Source organism: Neodiprion virginianus, chromosome 5 (assembly GCF_021901495.1).
Source record: "Neodiprion virginianus isolate iyNeoVirg1 chromosome 5, iyNeoVirg1.1, whole genome shotgun sequence".
Classification (NCBI taxonomy): Eukaryota; Metazoa; Arthropoda; class Insecta; order Hymenoptera; family Diprionidae; genus Neodiprion; species Neodiprion virginianus.
The window spans coordinates 2,605,096-2,619,391 of record NC_060881.1 but is presented as its reverse complement, the minus strand read 5'-3'; the positions used below and the strand labels follow the sequence as shown (position 1 = coordinate 2,619,391).

At 37.2% G+C, this 14,296-nt stretch overlaps 2 protein-coding genes across 3 annotated transcripts; both read left to right on the top strand.

Moving 5' to 3' along the window:
* Nucleotides 1-227: 227 nt before the first annotated feature.
* LOC124306020 (calpain-7-like) lies at nucleotides 228-4,562 on the top strand. The gene is made up of 12 exons (XM_046766114.1): nucleotides 228-767; nucleotides 852-1,015; nucleotides 1,160-1,361; nucleotides 1,445-1,767; nucleotides 1,878-2,010; nucleotides 2,113-2,303; nucleotides 2,392-2,619; nucleotides 2,713-2,957; nucleotides 3,073-3,281; nucleotides 3,372-3,580; nucleotides 3,703-3,938; nucleotides 4,024-4,562. Exons 1-12 carry the CDS (start codon nucleotides 575-577, stop codon nucleotides 4,166-4,168), a joined length of 2,478 nt encoding a protein of 825 aa, XP_046622070.1. The 5' UTR covers nucleotides 228-574; the 3' UTR covers nucleotides 4,169-4,562.
* A 1,481-nt stretch (nucleotides 4,563-6,043) lies between these two features.
* LOC124306019 (TBC1 domain family member 9) lies at nucleotides 6,044-14,280 on the top strand. 2 transcript variants are annotated; one of them, XM_046766112.1, is made up of 19 exons: nucleotides 6,044-6,285; nucleotides 7,023-7,189; nucleotides 7,685-7,858; nucleotides 7,983-8,079; nucleotides 8,209-8,398; nucleotides 8,571-8,647; nucleotides 8,732-8,788; nucleotides 8,884-9,088; nucleotides 9,198-9,403; nucleotides 9,487-9,770; nucleotides 9,854-10,057; nucleotides 10,133-10,464; nucleotides 10,554-10,709; nucleotides 10,779-10,964; nucleotides 11,041-11,229; nucleotides 11,303-11,465; nucleotides 11,605-11,949; nucleotides 12,011-12,132; nucleotides 12,240-14,280. In XM_046766112.1, exons 1-19 carry the CDS (start codon nucleotides 6,242-6,244, stop codon nucleotides 12,456-12,458), a joined length of 3,417 nt encoding a protein of 1,138 aa, XP_046622068.1. In that variant the 5' UTR covers nucleotides 6,044-6,241; the 3' UTR covers nucleotides 12,459-14,280. The 2 variants fall into 2 exon arrangements, with proteins under 2 accessions (XP_046622068.1, XP_046622069.1); XM_046766113.1 differs by lacking the exon at nucleotides 7,023-7,189.
* Nucleotides 14,281-14,296: the final 16 nt, after the last annotated feature.

The window sequence follows — 14,296 nt, the reverse complement described above, 5'->3', positions numbered from 1 at the left end:
CATTCAAACGTTGATCTCTAGTTATTATACAGATCAGTGTATTCAAACCAACATAACATGATTACCGACAAAGGCGCTTTTCGTTTATGTCAATTTTCGGACACATCTTAAAATCAAGTGATTTCATTGGGCGGATCTAATGGAATACGCCAATGAAATCACTTAGTGCCGTGTTGTGTCAAAAAATTGACTTAAAAGAAAACTGGCCGACATGGCTGACTATACCGGCATTACAGAAAGCTGTCGCCCGTATGTCACTCCACTTATTTCTGACACTCGTCAGGGCCATGCGCAATCTTCACGCCCAAGAATAATCTGAAGTTTTATATGAATTTTTTTTTCTCCTTTACAATCATACAACAGTAATATTTTGTTTGCCTTGTGTCAGTCGTGATTCACACAAGTGAATTTTGTCTGATTTGTTTGAAACCCATTAACAGTATTGGAGCGTGATCATAGATTTGGTTTACGTAGAAAACTACTAATCATCGACACGACACTCACTTTTCCAACAGCGATCCGAATGGGTTATGTTATTGTATAACACGAATGGTGAGAAATTATTACGAACAAAATGGGTCAGACCTTAGAAGATGCGCTGATCGCAGCTCGCAGAGCCGTGCAATTTGACAGCAGTCAGCAGTACAAACAAGCCCTGTACTATTATGACTTGGCAACGAAAAGACTCGCCACCCTACCCCATGACGCAAAGCTAACATCAAAACTCACTGAATACCAGGATAGAATATCGACATTAAAAACACTACGTGAGTTCAGAATCCTTAGTCGACCCTATTCTTTCAGTCAGGTTTATCAATAGAACCAAAAAAACTAACCCTTTCAATTTCCAGTCGCTGAACAAGACAGGAGATTGCATTCAAATGTTGGAACGAATCAAGCAGATCTGCAAAGGTGTAACTTCCTATTTAGCCAAGCGCTGGATGCTGACGAAGCCGGCTGTAAAGATATTGCCATTAAGTTGTATACAGACGCAGTTGAACTCGGACTAAGTGCTGTAGGCATGACTTTCAATATAATAATATCTCTTTCTACTGTAGCAATTTCTCACTAGATTTAAATCAGGAGAATTATTGTTATCACATTTTCCTAGAGCTTTGATTTTGGAAAAGTTGAAACATTCACGATTTTTTATTCATAGAACCCCGCTGACCCGGAGCGAAAACAAAAATTAACGAACCTTGCTCGGCTTGCCCTTGACAGAGCGGAAGCATTGAAAGGAAAAACTGCACCGACATCTTCGCCTATTAAAAATTCAACAGATGCTTTGCCCAAGTTACCTTCCGTTCCCGAAACAAGCCCCAGTCCAACCATTTCAGTCAAAGCCACACCGTCAACTTCTGGTAATATTTGATAACATCATGGAAATCTTGATCTTTGTAGCAATTTTTCTCATGTGCCATATTATTCCATGTTGCCAAAATAGACAAACCACAGAGGCCACCTCTTCACCGAGGCAGTAGCGCGCACCTCACGGTTACCGGAGGAAGCAGTACTTATACAGAAGAAGAAAAGAGAGTGCTGTTGCATACATCACACATAAATAACAATAAATTTGTGCCTTTCATGAGCGTCGATCTGAGCGAAAAATTCCAGTATGCTATTCCATTCACAGACAAAGATGGACTGCTTGAACTTGATCCAAAACAAAAACCAGATTTTTCACGATGGGCTCGACCCGACGAGCTCTTCCCTGAGCCTAAGATGGTTGCGGGACCACATGTTGATTATTTTAGTATAAAACAAACTGTTAGTACCAGTGGGAATATTTGTAACTTGCTTATTGTACTCGATTTATTTCTTCCGTCTTTTTTTTTATTATGTCTCACGTTATGATGATTGGTTTGTAAAAATTACAGGTAGTTTCTGATTGCTCTTTTGTAGCATCATTGGCTGTGAGTGCTCAGTATGAAAAAAAGTTTCGGAAAAGGCTTGTTACATCTATTATTTATCCCCAGAATCGAAGCAAGGAACCTATATACAATCCTTTTGGTGAGTCAATAAAAATCTGTGTAATTGAACTTTGACTAAATGTGAAAGAACGCCCGCACACACCCAAATAGCCCAATCAAAGCTCAGAAACTTTATTTTTAGGTAAATATATGGTGAAACTACACATAAATGGCATACCGCGTAAAGTTATAATAGATGATCAGCTACCAGTGAGTCGATACAATCAGCTGCTTTGTTCGTATTCCAACAATCGTGGAGAACTGTGGATATCGTTACTAGAAAAAGCTTACATGAAAGTAATGGGTGGATATGACTTTCCTGGATCAAACAGCGTGAGTAATCACATAGGGGTAATAGGTATTTGTGTGTGAGTAATTTCTACAACACCAAAACTCAGTCAGTATCACTTTAACTTCACAGAATATTGATTTACATGCCTTAACTGGTTGGATACCAGAAAGATGGGCCATTAGACCTAATGACCCAGATTTCAACAGGGATCGTCTCTTTGACACATTGCTTGTTAGAATGCGCCAAGGAGATGTACTCGTCACTGTTGCGACTGGTGAATTGTCAGATGTTGATGCTGAGAGAACTGGTCTGGTACCAACTCATGCATACGCAGTTTTAGACGTAAAAAACGTAGAGGTATTGAGCTATTCTTTCTGAGTCAAGATTCTGAGTGTAACAGTCTTGCTCACCGACACTGAATATTTTCTTATCGTTATTCATGACGTACAGGGGGTGCGGCTTCTTCAGTTAAAGAATCCTTGGTCCCACTTGCGTTGGCGTGGCAATTACTCAGAGCTCGACACGAAGCATTGGACGACACAGCTGAGGCAGGCTTTGGACTACGACCCTGATTCAGCCTCCGAATTTGACAATGGAATATTTTGGATTGATTACGACAGTATTTGCAGATTTTTTGATGTCTTCTACCTAAACTGGAACCCAGGGTTATTCAAATTCACGTATTGCATTCATCAGTGAGTTGAAAAATTCTTAAAAATGATTAACAACACAGGGGAATAAGCGGTTACCCATCTCTCGGTCATTAATCATTCATTTTCTATTTCTGTAGTCAATCGTGAAACATTTCAGAATGTGGACAGCAGGCATAGGGCCAACCAAAGACGCTTATAACATTGGAGACAATCCTCAGTTTAGCCTCGAAGTAACTCCCGGAGCTACCGGAGCCATATGGATCCTGCTTACAAGACACATTACGGACATAGCCGACTTCCGACAAAACCAGGAATACATTACAGTTCTGGTATACCGAAACGATGGCAAACGAGTGTTTTACCCGCGTAAGTGAAGATTTCGATAGAGATGAATTTTTTCAAGGTCATATCGCAACAAAGAACGGAATAATGAATGAACATTTTCTTTTCTCACAGACGATCCTCCGCCTTATATTGACGGCGTTCGAATAAACAGCCCCCACTACCTGTGCAAATTAAAACTGGGACCAAGTAGCGAGTCACGTTACACTCTAGTCATATCCCAATACGAGAAAACCAATACTATTTATTACACCTTGCGGAGTTACGGAACGTGTCCATTCACACTTCGCAAGATCGCCGAGCCGTACAAGTTCGAAAAAGAGGTAGATGCTACGTTTTTCAATTAAATCGGAAAAGCTTCATATGAAAGAAATGATATATACGATTATTTTCGGGGGATAGTTGTCGATTTGACGCTGAAACATCTACTTACTTTTTTCTGCAGATAACAGATGGCCAGTGGTCTGGTATCAATGCAGGTGGATGCGGTAATCACCCTGCAACGTACCAAAACAATCCACGTTATCAATTGTTGTTGCAAAGTTCCAATAACAACAATAACTTGCGCATAATACTGAAAGGGCCTAAGCAGTATCAAATTGGCTTTGAGATTATCACGGTTATTTTAAATGACCCCGAATGTCCAACTGCGTTCAGATCAAAAAGTTCCGGAAGTTTTAGGTAAGCTCCGAAATAGATAATTCCCTAAGCTTACGTTGTGCAAGACTAAAATAAGAAGCATTCCTGATCAATGTCCATTTTATAGATCTGGTTTCGTTGTTTTGGAATTGGAAGACGTGCCTGCAGGTACATACAACATTATTCCATCCACATTCCTTCCTGGTCAAGAAGGTCCGTTTTTCCTTACCTGTAAGGCCTCGTGCAATATTCAACTTAGTCGGATTCAGTAATGGATATTTTATACGGTTCTTATTGGTCAAAATGGGTGGCCAAAAGCCTCTAGAACAGTAAAACAATTTGCACAAAACAAGTATTTCTATTAACAATACACAGATGAAATTCGAGAAAAAATTTTTATCAGTGATCAGTGATTTTACTATGTAAAGTTTTTAAAAATCAAACTTTTATGCACAAACTGCATAATCATAATCAGTCATGTGCCAGCGATTACCGAAAACAAATTTGAATTTTTTTAAACATCATGTATATGCAATACCGCTATTTTTGCCCATTGTTGTATTTATCACAGTTTTTTATTAATAATTGTAATAAAGCATCTAAGTATATATACTGTTTAAAAAAAGTTATCTTTTACTTGTTTTCTTGCCCAGCGACATCGGAACTCCACACAAATACTGTACAAAAGTGTATTGTATCCACGTCGGAAAAACTAAAAATGGGAATATTTTTAACATAACTCAGCCACCTAAACTAATTCTATGTACATCAGAATTGAGATAATATTATTAAAAAATTATAACAGTTACTGTTAAACGGAATACTAAGAGAGCAGCAATAATCTTTTTATATACACTTTAAAATTTACATCGCGTTTCACTTGTACTAAAAATTGCTCAGCACGAATTCACAGATGCAATATTAATAATGATAATCATTCTGATTCTTACAAGCTTAATATAAAGCACATGTAAGTGAAGCACGATTTACCTTAGTAGCTTTGATAAAACAACTAATGATTTAAAAAACCATGGTTTCTCAATAATTGCCTAGCACTGATAGAAGTTTGGTGTAAAAAAGATCTAAGTTGGTTAGACAGATCGTGCATTTTTGGTGTCTTATACCTGACGTATTATCATGACATTTTTTTAAACATTATTTATAACGAGATCTTGTAGTTGAACTTTGCCTGTTGTGATGCCTTACACACTGTACTTTCAATCCAGTAAACTGAAACCGCTGCTTGAATTCAAATATCAGTAATGCTTTACGATATTAAATATTGCTACAAGTAATTTAATTAATGTAGATATAAATTTCAAAAACTGATAAATTCGAAAAATTAACGGCGAAGCCAGGAATCGATCCTGGTATCTAGAGATGCTTTACCGGAGCCTTACTCCACTAGACCACCTAGCCGCCCTGACTCTGATGTCGTTAATTCCTCTCATCACCAGTTAGTTCAAATTTGTTTTCTTGTGCTTTTGTATGTGTGAATAGAAAGTGTTCTTCCTCTTGAGCACAACTGTAAGAATGTCTGTAAGTGTGTTTACATAATTTAATTAATGTTGTAATCAATCAAGTCGTTTCAGTTTGCCGTCGACTGCTAGTATGCAATCCCTACAAGTCTATGGTGGGCAACTCCAAAAATCGTGACACTATGCTTATCAGTGAAACTTCACCTAGTACCATATTTCCAGGTTTTCAGAAAATTTGCATTATCTTACGTATTACATACATATCGACGTGTTCTAATGAAGGGTATCTCATCGGGCTGGATAGAATAAGTGTATCTCACTGTGCAGGGTGTTCCATTAAGACGCGTCAATATCTTACAATCAAATGATCGTATAAGGTACATCCATACCAATCCATACTGCATAAATGTTGAATACAATTGTCAAAGGATCAACTCGTAAGGAACTTGTATATCATTCAAAAATATTTCCCGCCCCCAGAGTATTCAAATTTTATACATGAACGCGCGCGCATTCGACTTGATATTTCTGGTTATAATGCAAACCTATATGTATGTAAATTTGCACTAGATTTGCACATGAAAGGTGTCAAACTGGCATACAGCAGGGCATGTGCTTTTTAAGCGGTTGCCTGCATTGGCTGACAGGAACGTATCGCGCATATTATGCCAACTTCACGGTGGTTTATCTTTAGGAAACACAATAGTTGAGTTCAGACCGACTTTTTAGCCTCTGTCCCTGACAGCAGAGGCTGATTGTGAGGATTTGTTACGGCAAGACGGCCGAACACGAAAATTTTCGGAGTGCAAAGTGTAAATGCGACAATAACATTTTCCTACCATATGCACTATTATAACATCAAGAAAAATGTGGATGAAGCCACAAGAGGTCTTACTAGCCAATGCTTTATGGTAAAATATCAACCACTCGAATATCTGTATGTCAGGCATCTTCTAATTACTGTTTACATATTTACAATCACACATTCGCATCAACATACATACCCACACGCACGCGAGTATATGAATAATATATGAATAAAGCGAGTGTCGAACAGACTGCTGAGAAAAATCACGCACGTTATCTTTCCGCATATTAATCAACATGTACTCCATTTGACAGCTGTCACGCCTATTATAGTCATTATTATTATTATTCTCAAAATAATTTATTATTGACACTCCTGTCCTCACTTGAATGATCACGATTTACCAATCCATTTGTTTATTACGCTCAATGCAAACTTTCTCCATTCTACAACTGAGTTTGCTATTAACACATACCAATAGACATCAAAATATCGTGTGATTATCTTCTGCCTGATGATATAACGTCATACTCTTTTACGGTGACTACATTTTACAACTCTAGATTTTAAGTTTATGAATTTATATCATGTCCTTCGTTTATCCATCAGCTTATTGTATGAGATGAATAAAAGAAACTTGCCGATTCATTTTTGCAAAGTTGACAAAACTTAAATTTTTTAGTCAAGTTGTACTTATTTTCATGTAGCTAGTTATTTATTTCCACAATCAAGTCTCCAACTTGTTAGATTCTCTCACAATAAGTTAAAAATCATAATTCTAAATTGCGTAAGTAAATTCAATTACTTTGCAAGTATACATTCGTGTACATATTTATCCAGGGTGACTGAACAGGCAACAGTCTATTTCGTCCTGCAACGTCGCAAGGGTCATGGAAAAGCGAAAGGACTCACATCCATCTTGGTCGGTACATTAGACAGTGTTTTCGACACCAAACCACCCCCTTTCAGAATCCTACATCAGACTCCATCCTCGGATGTGTATTGGAGTAAGTGTTGAATCATCTCAACCGATAGCTGTATACTTTTAAATGTATGCATGATGCTTGATAGTAAGGTTGAAGAAAAAATCTCCCTTTTGTACATATCAAACATCTCTTGTTTTTCCGTTTCTTAATCTGTATTTACTTTCCAAACAATGTATGCTATTAGAAACCATGAAATGCATGTGTTACAGTTGTAGGAAGCACGGATAGCGTGATTAGTCGTTAAACCTCCAGAGGAGGGAGCAAAGATACTTGAAACAGTAACTGATAACAGTTTATGCCAATATAAGCAATCGCAGGCACTGCACGTTTATATAATAAATATTACATTGATAGATTTATCTCACTTGTATTAAGTAAAATACAAGTATAGTTTTGCAACGCTTTTTGTTTCATCTGTATTCTTCTTCTTTTTTATAATTTAAATCCAACTTGTTACCCAGAAATGCATGTTGCTGATCATTGAATGACAAAAAAATAAATGAATAATTTTTTCAGTGGTGGCGTGTGCGCTAACAGCTGAGGATATCGTCAAGGATTGGGCATGGCTTCACGCCAATTTGATAGACACTCTCAAATCGTTTGATACCGAAGAGGAAATAACAGATTTTGTGTGCTGCAAGATACAGTCTATAATAGCAAATAATGTTCCGGAGAGTCACATTGCTGACGGTAATATAAAAAAATATGTGTACAGATTCAAATTTACAATTGGATATATCTTTCAAGACAGGTTTATCTCTTTACAAGTAATTTCTTTTAATATTTCTTTCATTCGTTACCTCTCTGCCTGCAGAAGAAGACCCGCAGTCGTTCAAAACAGTTTCTTTCAAATTCCATCAACACTTCAATCTCCCCCAAGATGAAAAGCTGGTGAATTATTATTCCTGCAGGTAAGAATAAGAACTGTGTACTTACTCAGCAAAATATTGGGTTCAATTTCTTTTTCAGAAATCTTTGAAATCCTATGAATATTGGTCTATGTATAATTCATTTTGTGTTCTTTGGTATTCTGTTATCAGCTATTGGAAATCTCGATTCCCAAGGCAGGGATGGCTCTATCTCTCTGTAAATCACATGTGCTTTTATGCCTACATACTGTCCAAAGAAACGAAATTGGTTATCAGATGGGCAGATATTACGGTACTTGACAAAACCAACTCCATCTTATTCCCCGACAGTATCCGAGTTATAACTCGTGACAATAAAGAGGTGTGTTTAATATGGATGTTGTATTTCAGCAGCCTGATGATTCTCGATCAATCTTTGTTTTGTTACTAGTGAAAATATACGTTTCAGCCCGTTATATTAAAACATAGGAAAGATGGCGGAGCATTCGTGAAAATCGTATTATTGTAAATGAATTTGAATATATTTGTTGCAGCACTATTTTTCAATGTTCCTTCATAAGGCTGAGACGTTTTCGTTGATGGAGCAGCTTACAAATATTGCTATGAAAAGGTGGTTATCCACAGCTATTATAGAGCACAAGTTTAAAAACCTTGTTATTTATATTTTTAATGTAGCTATTATCTCATTTTTCAGACTCATTGATGAAAAAAGCGGTTTCAACGAAGACAGAGATCTACTGAATAAATTAAGGTAAGTACTTGCGAATAATCATTAATTCGCTTTCAATTGATATCTACACAATTCATATAAGCGGCTGCTTACTCAACGTACCCGCATTGTTACAGTAAAAATGTGCCTAAGAAACCGTCGTTTCTTAAAAGAGACCTCGATGCTCGAGCACATTCTGAGGTCTACAGGTTGCAATTCAGATTACCAGGGAATGAGAAATTAGATGGAAGTATTGACGCCACTTTGTGGACTCCATACAATAAAAGACACGTGTGGGGAAAGATATATTTGTCTCAGAATTACTTGTGCTTTGAAAGTAGAGTGAGTAGCGTCGATCAAAAGCTGATCAATAATTAAATTTCACGGATTCCGGTTGAAATTCCAGTGGATGAATATAAAGGTATGAATTATTTTGCTCACGGTTGAACAGGTGCGGCGGATGGTTACCCTTGTCATTCCCTTACGTGAAGTCAGACTAGTCGAATGTGCTGAAAATCAAGCCTCCAACACTGCTGTGGACAAATCCGTACTTGTCACGACGTCAAGATCGTCGTTTTTGTTCGCACAGATACACGACAGAGACTTTGTTGTGCAAAAGATATCAGAGCTTTTGGCGAAGACGAAAATATTTCACCTGTAAGTTGTTTTTCTAGATTATCCGGAAACTGAAAAAGCGTTTCAGCCTATTCATCCTACTTGATATACATGGCAATTTTCAGTACTGATCATATAAGCACACATGCAAGCATAAACAGCGATTTAAGCAATTGTGAGGAAGCCAAATCTCCAGAATGGACTCCACAACCGCCATTAATGACCTTATTCAAAGCACCACTGAGCCAGGAGGCAGCAATAAAACAAGAGGCAAAGGAAAAACAGTGGGAGTTACATTTTGCTGAATATGGGCGAGGCATCACAATGTACAGGACAACTGATACTGCAAAATTGGTTCTTCAGGGAGTGCCACAGACCCTTAGAGGAGAAGTGTGGCTGACATTTTCGGGTGCGTAGTTCTCGTCATTTCTGGGGTCTTCTCAATGTTCAAAAAAGATATCCTTTTTCTTAACGTTTCTTCAAAATTCACAGGTGCTATAAATGAGATGACAATGAACGCTGGTCTCTACAAATCTCTCGTTGAACAATCTCTAGGTAAATCTTGTCAAGCTAATGAGGAAATTGAGAGAGATTTGCACCGCTCTTTACCTGAGCATCCAGCTTTCCAATCTGACACAGGAATAAGTGCTCTCAGAAGAGTTTTATCCGCCTATGCTTGGAGAAATCCTCAAATAGGTGAAGATCTTTGAATTTTCTTGCAAACTTGATCCTCAATGCAGTGCCAAATGCTACAGCGTAATCTTTCTTCAGGGTATTGCCAAGCGATGAACATCGTTGCCTCTGTTCTATTGATTTACTGTTCAGAAGAGGCAGCTTTCTGGCAGCTGTGCAATGTCTGCGAATCATTGCTCCCTGATTACTACGATCGTCGGGTAGTCGGAGCTTTGGTTGACCAGGGTCTACTGGAAGAATTGGCTGCTGAACATTTACCTGCGCTTCATGCTAGGCTGCAAGAGTTAGGTCTAATCAGGGTTATATCGCTTTCCTGGTTTCTAACGATATTTTTAAGCGTTATGCCAACGAGTAGTGCTGTAAATATAATGGACTGCTTTTTTTACGACGGAGCCAAGGTTATCTTCCAGGTAAAAATAGAATTCATTTTAGAGTTTAAATTTTTTTACATGTGGCCAATTTAATTTATTTTTCTTTTTTTTTTTTGTTTTTCTACCAGATAGCGTTAACCGTATTGGAATGGAATCACGATAAATTATTAAACTGCAGAGACGATGGAGAGGCCATGCAGTTGCTGACGGATTATCTTGGAGGTGTGTTCAATGACGAAGGACCCATTTTACCCAGACCTGTAGACAGCGCTGTACCAAACAGGGTAAAATATCGAGCACTTAGAGATGCTTTACGACTGTGGAATGTTTTATGAATTCAATATTTGTTGCAGAGTATTTCTATACAAACCTTAATATATGAGGCATACTCGAGGTACGGAACTCTAACGACTGGCGGAATTGAACGTCTCAGACTGAAGCACAGGCTAAGAGTAGTCCAAAGTCTAGAAGATGGAATTGAAAAGAATGTCATAAGAAGTGTTGTTGTTGACAAGTATATGGTCACTGAAGAGTTACAAGTAAGTTTATAATATGAAGGTAAATTTCGTCTGGTTAAGCAAAATGGTTCTATTAATTCATGTTACCAACTCACAGGACCTGCTCGGTTTGGTAAGAGAGGAACTAATGAGCCAGAGAAAAACCGAACCGGATCGCTATGATCCAACCCAGCCACCGTACGAAGCTTACAAAGTAGACTTCGAACTCTTTAGAATACTTTTTGGAGGTTTATCTCCATGGGGAAAGTGTACCCAAGCTGAATCTCTTGCTGCAAGATTGTTTCGTGTGAGTATCATCCGAAGTCACTATAAGACATTAATATAGAGAGAAAAAGAGAATGATGATTCGTACATTGCAGCTAATGGATCGCAATCACGACGGACTTTTAAATTTCCGCGAAGTCGTTCAAGCCATTGGAATCACAGCAACTGCAGAACTTACACAGAGGCTAAAGCTTCTGTACACACTTCATCTCCCTCCATTATTAACTCCTGTAGACATTGAGTCACCTGCACATCCTGGTGAGAACTCACACTATTGAGAAGAAAACTTTCATTAAGTCTATTCAATGTCTACAAACAAAAAAAGGGATAACCTGTTATAAATTCATGACCATATTGCTTTGTTATTACTATACTACTGTACATACTTTTTATTCAGATGGACCAGAGGTGGCAGCAGAAGCTACAGATTTCTTTGACAGTATGGAACAAAGCATCGCTTCATTAGAAATGCCAGTTGGTGCAGCAGAAGAGCCTCAAGAAGCGGCATCGTTATCTCGATCAATGAGTCTCAACAGTCAACAGGGAGACCAAACGTGGGAGATTCAAAGTATGGGGAGTTTGCGCTCGATGATAGCATCCAGAGATAGTCCTTTGAACTTAAAAACTGTACCAAAAATGTCGCAACCCCATTTCATAGCGCTGTGGAAAACACTTTATGACATGTTCCAATCCCTTGATCAGTCTGAAGAACAGGAAACTTATCATTCAATTGCTACGATAGGTGAGCGATACAAATTTTGGTTTTTCATCCACAAATATCTTTAATACTATTTTACTTCTAGGTACGCTTCTACTCCAGCTAGGAAACGTTGGCAAAAACTTCGCTGCAGAAAGAGAAGAATCCGAGGATAGTTTACTCGTTGCTGCGTCACTGGCGCAGCAGGAAATGTTGCCAACTCAGACCGTAAGTTGAAACAGTTTGATGGAATAATTGGTGTCTTGAAAATTGATCAGAGTATCGCAGCTGGATTGAACATTTATTGTTTTCCTCTTTTTTTCGACATTTTTCAGTCTTCTGACCGGAACGGCAATCCATCTAACGCCGTTTCCGCGGCTGATAGGGATTGGTCGATTACAGTCGAGCAGTTTTTGGCATCTGCATTGACTGGTCAACCGATCGTTGATTTCTTCAGCAAGCGCACTAACCTTATAGAAGCGATAGCTACTCTGAGAAATCGTAGATTTAATCGCGTTCATTCCCTCTCGGATACACCCGTTATAAACATATGACACATAAGCGTCTATCAATTCGATAATATCGTGTGATACACGTACAGAGTATTTTCCAATTCTTTACCTCTAACAAAAGTAACTTTATAATATCAACGATTTAATGAACCCAATGGTTTAATATGCCTTAGGGAATATAAATGAAATACATACTAAATCCTAGGGTGAATGAATTTAGCACTAGAGTAATTGTGGGATACGAAAGCTGTGAAAAAATTTGCCCAGAAAAAACTCAGTTTGAAGTCAAATATTTTTCACACCACTTGTATGTTTATCTAAATTGCAACATTTCAAATCATAAATGAGAAAGAAAATTTAGGTTATTATAGACTAAATAATTCTTTTCTTTTCAAATACTTTTATCGGTATGAGAGAAGAAAAAAATTAAACTCCCAGGCGCATGCGTGGTTGCATTCAGCAGTTTCAACATTACAAGTATATAATAGATATGTCATGATTGCAAATAATCAATTTACAACAGATTTATATTCAAGTTGACAGATTTATATGTATATATATGTACCTACATTACAAAACGCAGTTTGAAAAATGGTTTGTGACAGATACATTTATCATAATCGCTGTCCTCTCGATGAGGTCCCAATGACAAGAACCGACTTGCATAGCATAGATATTGAATTCTTTTATGCAGCTATGATAAGACAGTGCTACGTTATTGTAATTAGATATTTTGGTACTGAAATTGGATAGTGTTAATTAATTAAGATACCCACTCAAGTTTTCTTCGCTGTTAATTTAAATTCTAAAAAAGCCTGTTTTACTAGGCTTAATGTGTTTAAACACAGCAGGATTTTATGAACATACCTCGAACGGTGTACATACAGGGATAAGTATCAAGTTAGAATTAAAATAATTTTACTCACTGTTTAGACCAGAAGTTTATACCGACTTGAGAGTAAACATGAGACGTGATTGCACCTCCGAACACACGTCTTACCTACAGTCAACAAATTCCATTTCATCACCAATAATTACAGAATTATATTACGAGCATGAATTTATAGCTAAAATATTCATATTAATTTATCGTTTTTGAAGATCACAGTTATACGTAATCACTAATGTGTATTGCAAAAAATTACAGTATACCAAAAATTGCAATGAAGTCAAGATAGTTCACCGTAAACAGTAATATCAAGGAATCGTCCGTTCATCTTCCATGTAAAAAAAGCGTTATTATCAATCTTCCCATTTATTTGATTTTGATAAATATATATAATTTAGACTCGGAAGAGAATGTTCGTTTCTTGTCACCAATTTAATAACTAAAGTTAATAATTGAGTATACGTACAATAAAAAGTTAAAAAATGAGAAATCGTGAAATATATATACATGATTATACGTGTGCATACGAAACTGCAAGAATTTGATAATCTACATATAACTTAAAAGTTTTTCGAAAATCTGAGTCCACTGATTAGACAAAAAATGAAACACTCTTGATGAAGAGTTAAGTCAAGCTCCTGCATTTTATGAAAATTCGGCCAAAGTGCGAATAGTGAAAAACTAGTTTAGTAAACAATTGTAACAACTTTCAAGAATATTCTTACCCTTTCAGGATTCTTCTTTTTTTTTAGTATAAGACGGAATCTCTGGATAGTACATACGTGTACTAGTCCTACGGCTATAAACGACGTAATATTCCAAGGCAAGAAATATCTGTGTCATGTATTATAAATATAGATATCTGTAAATAAGATGAGCTTTATCAAATTCATTTTGTGCATGGTGCATATGATTAATGTTCTGAATTATCATTGTTATTATTTTATCAATCGTGTAATAAAATTCATACTCCAACTACTGCATTCATAAG